Consider the following 8,831-nt stretch of genomic DNA (forward strand, 5'->3'; position numbering starts at 1 on the left):
AGGCAGCCTCCAGACCAGCAAAGTATCTTCTTCCACCTTCGAAAATCTGCAGAATTCAGCAGGAAGCCTACGGCAGTCCCTTCTTCTTTTCCTTTCTTCTTTCTTTTGTGTATTTTGTCCACCATGAGTGGCTAAATTCATTCTTTTCTAGTTGAAGTTGAGGAAATTCAGATTTGTGATGAATTGGGAGATTTAAAACTCCATTGTTAAACTCTTATTTGCTTTCAATATTTATGCAACTTGATCTTTTCTATAATTGTTACTTTGCTTTTAGAATCAATAAGGGCCCATTGCTTTTAAATTGCTTGAGTAATAAATTGTTTGAATGATTTAAGTTCATAATTGCTTATATTATTTGAACACGAATATAATCAGTTGCATAATCTAGACTTGACCACGCGGTTGGCAAGGATAGAATTGGGTTTCTCTAAGTCTTAATGCAGTCAACAGTTGTTCGATGCTAAATGCCTCAAGGACGTTCCTTGGCAACTTGTTGATTAGTGTTTGATTAGCGAACGTTTCCTAATCGAACTAGAACTAAGGAGGAATTTGGTTGTGAGAAGCGTCTTCCACAACCAAAACTAATTTATTGAAATAAAATAGGAGTCTTAAATAGTCAATGATCAATTCTGAACAAGCTGAATTAAACTCATATTTCAACTAGAATATCTTTCCCATTGAAATTCTCATTTATTTAAATTATTGCTTTCTCTTGCTTTCTAGATTTAATTCATCAAAACAAAACCCCCTCTTTTATTTATTTGTCATTTATTTGCCTTAGTCATTATTAGGAAAATCTTTGGTGTCAATTTCCTGTGGTTCGACCCTATTGCTACTATCTGCAAGTTAATTGCTGATTGTTTAATAGGTTTATTTTTGACGGCTTTGACAATCGCTATCAAAAATTGGCGCCGTTGCCGGGGATTTGATTTAAACTAAAGTATTTTCCCTTTATGACTAGGGCTGGCCGTAAAGAAAATCTTCTTTACGATCCAAAGATAGAGCGCACTGCCAAGAGCTTAAGAAAGCAAGTAAACTTGAGGAACCAAGCCTCAAGAGCATCTTCATCTTCACCAGCAACAAGTCTGGAGTCTACCATCCGATCTGCCACTGCACCAGCAAACAGAACACCTACTGCCCCTGCTGCAGAAAATCCTGCACCAGCAAATTCACCTATTGTCGCACCTGCTACTGCTGAAATTGCACCAGAAATTGAGTTCCGGGTTGCTGCAGAAAATCCAGCAATGTCAGAACAACCTGCTGCACGTGAAGAAGCTGAAATTCAAGCTGGAAACTTGCCTGTCCAAGCACCACAGCCACGAGAGAGAACACTTCGAGAGCTAGATATGCCAGCTGAAGACCAAGCACCATTATGCATAACTTATCCCCAACTGACAACACCTTTTGAATTGAAGACAGGTCTGATTCATCTCCTTCCCAAATTTAGAGGCCTTGAAAATGAGGATCCTCACAAGCATTTGAAGGAATTCCACATTGTTTGCTCAACCATGAGACCTCAAGGAATTTCAGAAGACCATGTCAAACTTAGAGCTTTTCCTTTCTCTCTTAAAGATTATGCCAAAGATTGGCTATTCTACTTGACACCCGGATCCATTACATCATGGGCCGATATGGCAAGAGCATTCTTGTGCAAATTCTTTCCAACATCGAAAGCCATTGGTATCCGTCGAGAAATAAGTGGTATAAGGCAAAAGCATTCTGAAGACTTATATGAATACTGGGAGAGGTTCAAAAGGCTGTGCACAAGATGCCCTCAGCATGATATTTCTGACAAGTCTCTCATAGAGTATTTCTATGGAGGTTTACTACCTGCAGAAAGGAAGTTTATAGATGCAGCATGTGGAGGATCAATTCGAGATAAATCACCTCGAGAGATGAGGAATCTAATTTCCACCATGGCAGCCGCATCTCAACAGTTTGGAGACCAAGAGCAGCCACCAAGAAGGGTGAATGAGGTGAGTACATCCGTTTTGGCATCCCAAATCTCTGATCTCACCAGTGCTGTCCGTAACCTTATTGTGGGTCAAGCCCAACAAGTCCAGCAAATTTAGCAACCAAGGCTATGTGGGGTATGTGCAAACATAAACCACCCAACTGATCTATGTCCATCCCTTCAAGAAGAATACCAACAAGTCAATGCTGTTGGAGGTTTCAATGGGCAAAGAAGGTATGATCCCTATGCAAACACCTATAATCCAGGTTGGAGGGACAATCCAAATTTCAGTTATACAAGGGGCAATCAATATCCAAGCTACTAGCAGAGGAATCAAACTCAAGCTGCACCTCAAAAGTTCAAGGGGTTTGAAGAGATTGTGAAGACCTTAGCAAATACTGTGCAAAATCTTGAGCAACAAGTGAGCCAAATGGCTACTTCAATGAGCAAATTGGAGTCACAAGGGAAGCTACCATCCCAAACTGAGATAAATCCAAGGCAAAATGCTAGTGCCATCACATTGAGGAGTGGAAAAGAGTTGCAAGATAGTAGGGCTGAAAAATTGCAAAAACAGGCCATGGAAGAAAATCTGCCGGAAAGTGATCAGGGCAGTCGATCTGCCCAAATCACTGACCCAATCGCAAGACAGACTGAGCTGCCCAGCAGTGATCTGCCCAAATCGCCAGACAAGGCAGAAATCGATCTGCTCAAATCAACAGATCAGGCAGAGTCCAGTTAAAGGCAGAAACAGCAACCAGCAGAAAAATTTAAGGTACCTCCTCCCTTTCCCAAAAGATTTGCAAGGTCTCAAAAAGAAAAAGAGGAAAAAGAGGAAAAAGAAATACTTGAGACACTTCGCAAGGTAGAAATCAACATTCCTCTACTTGATGCTGTCAAGCAAATACCAAGGTATGCCAAATTTCTCAAGGAACTATGCACCAACCGAAGAAAACTTGCTGAACGTGAGAAGGTAAGTATGGGGGAGTGTGTCTCAGCTGTCATTCAAAGAAAACTTCCAACCAAATGCAAGGATAGAGGAATGTTCGCTGTTACATGCAAAGTAGGCAACATGGGGATAAAGAAGGTCATGTGTGACCTTGGAGCCTCAATTAATGTCATGTCCCTTTCTATCTTTAACTTGTTAAATGCATGTACACTCAAGGGCACTAGTATTGTGATCCAATTGGCTGACCGATCAGTTGTCTACCCCAAGGGAGTACTTGAAGATGTGTTGGTGCAAGTAGACCAGTTAGTCTTCCCCGCTGACTTTATGTAATTGACATGGAGGAAGACAAGAGTAACACAACCTCTGATATCCTACTTGGAAGGCCATTCTTGAGCACAGCAAGAACCAAAATTGATGTGCATGATGGCACATTGACCATGGAGTTTGAAGGGAAAGTTATCAAGTTTAATGTTTATGATGCCATGAAATTCCCCAATGATGTTTCTCCTGTTTATGGCCTTGATATTATTGATGATCTAAGTCAAGAATTTTTTGATTTTGATCAAGAAAACTTACTTTATGATGGTCTTTGCAGGAAAAGAGAAGTGGACAGCAGTTGTGCCGAGACAGAAGCAGTGAAGACAACAGACTACTGTACATTGCTGGTGGCGGATGATCTGCCCAAATCACCTAGCCAAGCAGAATCTGATTTGCCCAAATCACTACGACAGACAGACATGACAGAAGGTGATTTGGCCAGACCACCCAAACAGACTGCAAGCAATCTGCCCAAATCAGTAAACCAGCAACAATCTGCAGATAAGACAGCAAATGCACCAAATCTGAAGCCCTTACCAGAACACCTCAAATATGCCTTCTTGGGAGCTGGAAATACACTTCCAGTTATAATTTCCAACCAGCTCAGCCCACAAGAAGAAGAAAAGCTCCTAGAGGTGTTGGGAAAACACAAGAAGGCAATTGGGTGGACCTTGTAAGACGTAAAGGGTATTTCACCCTCAATATGCATGCATCGAATACTCATGGAAGAGGAGTGCAAACCTGTCCGTGAGGCACAAAGAAGGCTGAACCCACCAATGATGGAGGTTGTGAAGAAAGAAATTGTGAAACTCTTAGACACTGGAGTCATTTACCCCATCTCTAACAGTAAATGGGTGAGTCCCATTCATGTAGTACCAAAGAAGACTGGGATTACTATCGTCCCTAATTTTGAAGGTGAGTTGGTACCCACTCGTGTGCAAAATGGGTGGAGAGTGTGCATGGATTATAGGAAGCTTAACACAGCCATAAGGAAGGACCACTTTCCCTTGCCCTTCATAGATCAAATGCTTGAGAGACTTGCTAGAAAGAGCCATTACTGCCTCCTAGATGGATATTCGGGAATGTACCAAATTCCCATTGCACCTGAAGATCAAGAGAAGACCACTTTCACATGCCCATTTGGCACCTTCGCATTTAGAAGGATGCCTTTCGGTCTTTGCAATGCACCAGCCACCTTCCAAAGGTGCATGATGAGCATTTTTTCTGACTATGTGGAGAAGATTATCGAAGTCTTCATGGATGATTTCACGGTGTATGGCAACTCATTCAATGAATGCCTAGCTAACTTGAAGAAAATACTTCAAAGATGCTTGGAGTCAAATCTGGTTCTCAACTACGAGAAATGCCACTTCATGGTCAGCCATGGCTTAATCTTGGACCATATTGTTTCAGCAAAAGGGATTGAGGTGGACAAAGCTAAAATTGACACCATCAAAAATCTGCCCTATCCAACCAGCATTAGGGAGATTAGATCTTTCCTTGGCCATGCTGGTTTTTACAGGAGGTTTATCAAAGATTTTTCCAAATTAACTCAGCCTTTGTGCGGATTATTACAGCAGGACGTGCCATTCGAGTTTGATGACAGCTGCAAAACAACTTTTGATTTGGTCAAATCACTACTGGTCACTGCCCCAGTCATCCAGCCACCTGATTGGACCCTGCCATTTAAGATCATGTGTGACGCCAGCAACTTTGTTGTGGGTGCAATGTTGGACAGCGAAAAGGTAACTCTCCTCATGTCATACATTATGCCTCACGCACCCTAGATGTTGCACAATGCAATTATTCCACCACAGAAAAAGAGTTGTTGGCTGTTGTGTTTGCATTGGAGAAATTTCAGTCCTATCTACTTGGGACAAAGGTGATCATTTATTCAGACCATGCTGCATTGAGATATTTAATCAAGAAAAAGGAGTCCAAACCAAGGCTGGTGCGATGGATATTGCTGTTGCAAGAGTTTGACTTAGAGATCCGTGACAAGAAGGGAAAGGAGAACCTTGTAGCTTATCACCTCAGTAGAATTCTGACCGAGATGGAGACATGCCCCATCAATGAAAAATTCCCTGATGAGCACCTCTTTGCTATCCAAGAAGAGGAACCATGGTATGCTGATATAGCAAACTACCTTGCCACAGGTGATTTGCCTACTGATTTGCCCAAACACTTGAGAGACAAGATCAAGAAAGATGCAAGGTATTATGTGTGGGATGAGCCTTACCTATGGAAGCATTGTGCAGACCAAGTCATAAGGAGATGCATCCCAAATCAAGAAATAAATTATGTCCTAGCCTTCTGCCACTCATACAGCTGTGGAGGACATTTTGGGCCACGCAAGACAGCCTTGAAAATACTTGAATGTGGGTTATTTTGGCCTAATATATTTAGAGATTCTTATTTATTTTGTAGGTCATGTGCAAGATGCCAACAAACGGGAAACCTTGGCAACTGAAGTGAAATGCCATAAGCACCCATCATGGTGTGTGAAATCTTTGACATATGGGGCATTGACTTCATGGGACCATTTCCACCTTCCTTTGGCAACACCTACATACTTCTAGCTGTGGACTATGTGTCCAAACGGATTGAGGCCAAAGCAACAAGGGCTGATGATGCAAAAACAGTTGTTGACTTTATGAAATCCCATATATTCTCAAGATTCGGTCTGCCCAAAGCCATTATCAGTGACCGAGGCACCCATTTTTGCAACAAGGTAGTAGAAACTCTCCTCAAGAAGCACCATGTCATCCATAGAACCTCTACTGCCTATCATCCTCAAACAAATGGACTGGCCGAAGTATCAAATAGGGAGATCAAGTCAATCTTGGAGAAAACAGTCTGCCCAAGTCACAAGGACTGGAGTATGCGCCTAAATGATGCCTTATGGGCATATAGAACAGCATATAAAACTCCAATTGGGATGTCCCCATATAGGCTGATTTATGGGAAAGCTTGCCATCTACCTGTGGAACTTGAACACAAGGCCTATTAGGCTGTCAAAAGGTGTAATCTTGATGAAAAAGAAGCTGGAGTCCATAGAAAGTTGCAAATTCAAGAGCTTGAGGAGATTCGGCGTGATGCATATGAAGCTTCATGGGATTATAAAGCAAGAACCAAAGCCTTCCATGATAAAAATATCTCTAGAAAACACTTCCAGGTTGGTGATAAGGTTTTGCTTTTTGATTCAAGGTTCAAATTATTTCCTGTGAAGCTTCGGTCTAGGTGGATTGGGCCATTTGTGGTTGAGCATGTCTATCCACATAGGGCTATTGACATACGGAGTCCACAAACAAGCAAAGTTTTCAAAGTTAATGGACATCGTTTGAAGAAATTTTATTAAGGATTTACTGTTCATCTTGTGGAAGAGATCCCCTTGGATCCCCCTTCCCTAGACTGCTGAGCAAGACACTGCTGTCCAGCCCAAGACAAAAAATAGGGCGCTACTGGGAGGCAACCCAGCTGAAGCGATATGCCCAAATCACAGCCCAGTCTGGGGCAAATCGCCTGCTTGCACCATAGTCACAAGTAATTGGGGCAAGTGATCTGCCCAAATCGACAGGCCAAGTCGACAGGGTTCACCTCAGTAAGAACAAAATCAACCAGGCAGTTGCACCAAAGAAGTGATTTGCCCAGGTGATTTGACCAAATTACTAGGCCAAATCAACAACTTCGCCTACCAATAGAAAAAGGCGTGAACAGTACCAGCCAAGCAACAGCAAGGAAGAAAGTGATTTGGCCAAGTGATTTGCCTAAATCACTAACCAAATCATCCTGTCAAGAAATCAGAGACTCAGCATTTAATGATCAGGGCAGTTCAACTACCCCAAATCACTTTAAATAATTTTTATTATTATTTTCTTTTCCCTCACGCTATCTTTTCTGCTCCATCTCCTCCTTCTCTTTCAAGTCTTCCCTCACCGACGACCACCGGCGACAGCAAAGCACCATGGCCAGAAGCAAGATGATGGTTACCGGCGGCCCCGGGATGTGGAGGAGGCGCGGGATGCCTAGACCGGTACGCATTCCCACCGACAGTGATGAAGAAGCAATGGAAAACCCACCACCCGTCCCCAACGACGCTGACACTGAAGCGACCGACGAAGCAAGAAACACCGCCAGTCCAGCAACCCAGACCTATCACCGTCGGACTAGGGCGTCGTTGATTACACCACCACCTTCCTCACCTTCAGTCACGACAGATACCCAGGGAGGCAAAACGCCTCAAGAAGACACTCCTTCCGCCAGTCATGGCCAGAAACGGCCAAGAACACCATCACTAAGCTCGGAGCGACAACAAGAGACACCCAGTGCCACACCTCCCGTAAGCCAAGAAGAAGGCGAATTGCCCAGCGATTTTCCCAAACCAACCCACCCTGATCACATCACTCAGACCCTGACGTTCAACAAGGCGTCCGAAAGGGCTAGGCTAGACAGAGTTTCCTCTACACCCTACCACCCAGGTAAGTACATTCACCTTGGCACTCTTGAAGAACTGAGACTCCAACGCCAGGTACGTACCTTCATCTCTGCCATTGGTTGGGACGAATTCTTCTTCCTCCAGTTTCCATCCTTCACTGAACTCACACATGAGTTCTTCACTACTTTCTATTTTGATAGACCAGCCATGCACAACCTGCACACACCAGACATCATTGGATTCAGGCTATTGGGACAACGATTTCGCTTGTCCCTACAAGAGTTTGGCACTGCCATGGGCTGTGAATGCCCTGACTCCACTTGGGATTTTTCTGCAGAATTCAATCCCAGCACTGCCTATCTGGAATTATGTGATAACCCCCTGACTCTTACTCACCCACCAGGTCTAAGGACCTGTACCTCAAAAATCCAAGCCTCAAATACATTCATAGGTTTCTGGCCTACACATTTTCTGGGAGGAAGGATGCACCCAACATCCTGACCAGAACGGAGCTGTACATACTGTGGTGCATGCACCTACACCAGAAAATACACTTTGGTTACTGGGTTGCAACCCAATTATCTAGCATTATCCAGTACCACCACCCCCTGATCCTTGGGCACTTGATCACTGCCATTACAGTGAACCTGAAACTTTTACAACCTGCCCATACTGATCTCACCCCCACTAACAAGCCAACCCCCCTGGACCTTCGATCTTTAGATGATATGGGGTTACTTTGCAAAGTGGGGGACATTTTTTCTCTTTCGCCTGCAGGACCTCTCACACCACGCCATGAGCGTGTGTTCAAGAAGAAGAAGGCCACCCAAATCTCAGCAGACCAGCAGCCTGCACCAGCAGTTGGGACACCAGAGGGAACACAATAGGTACCACCAGATGAAGCACCCCCAGTTGCACCCCAGCAGGAAGCACATCAAGCCCCTGACGACGTAGCCCCCAACCAGACAGTAGAGGCTTGTCTCAGTAGAATTGAGGATCGAATGCATCATGTTGAGCACCTATTGCAACTGCTGGTGGACCATTTCCTGCCCACAGCTCAGCACAGACAGTGATTTGGCCGGGTGATTTGCCCAAATCACCCACAGGCCAGGAAGTCCCTTTCCCTTTCCTTCTTAATTTATATATATATATGTTTACACATTGAGGACAATGTTTGT

General features: G+C 43.8%; 2 protein-coding genes across 2 annotated transcripts; both read left to right on the top strand.

Annotated features, from left to right (window-relative positions):
• Nucleotides 1-953: 953 nt before the first annotated feature.
• LOC122723075 (nischarin-like) lies at nt 954-3,539 on the top strand. Its single transcript, XM_043953828.1, has 2 exons — nt 954-1,419; nt 3,496-3,539. Exons 1-2 carry the CDS (start codon nt 954-956, stop codon nt 3,537-3,539), a joined length of 510 nt encoding a protein of 169 aa, XP_043809763.1.
• Nucleotides 3,540-7,239: 3,700 nt separating this feature from the next.
• LOC122723076 (extensin-like) lies at nt 7,240-8,540 on the top strand. Its single transcript, XM_043953829.1, has 2 exons — nt 7,240-7,696; nt 8,431-8,540. Exons 1-2 carry the CDS (start codon nt 7,240-7,242, stop codon nt 8,538-8,540), a joined length of 567 nt encoding a protein of 188 aa, XP_043809764.1.
• The last annotated feature ends 291 nt before the right edge of the window (nt 8,541-8,831 follow it).

The sequence above is a fragment of the Manihot esculenta genome, chromosome 2, assembly GCF_001659605.2.
Source record: "Manihot esculenta cultivar AM560-2 chromosome 2, M.esculenta_v8, whole genome shotgun sequence".
In the NCBI taxonomy this organism is placed as follows: Eukaryota; Viridiplantae; Streptophyta; class Magnoliopsida; order Malpighiales; family Euphorbiaceae; genus Manihot; species Manihot esculenta.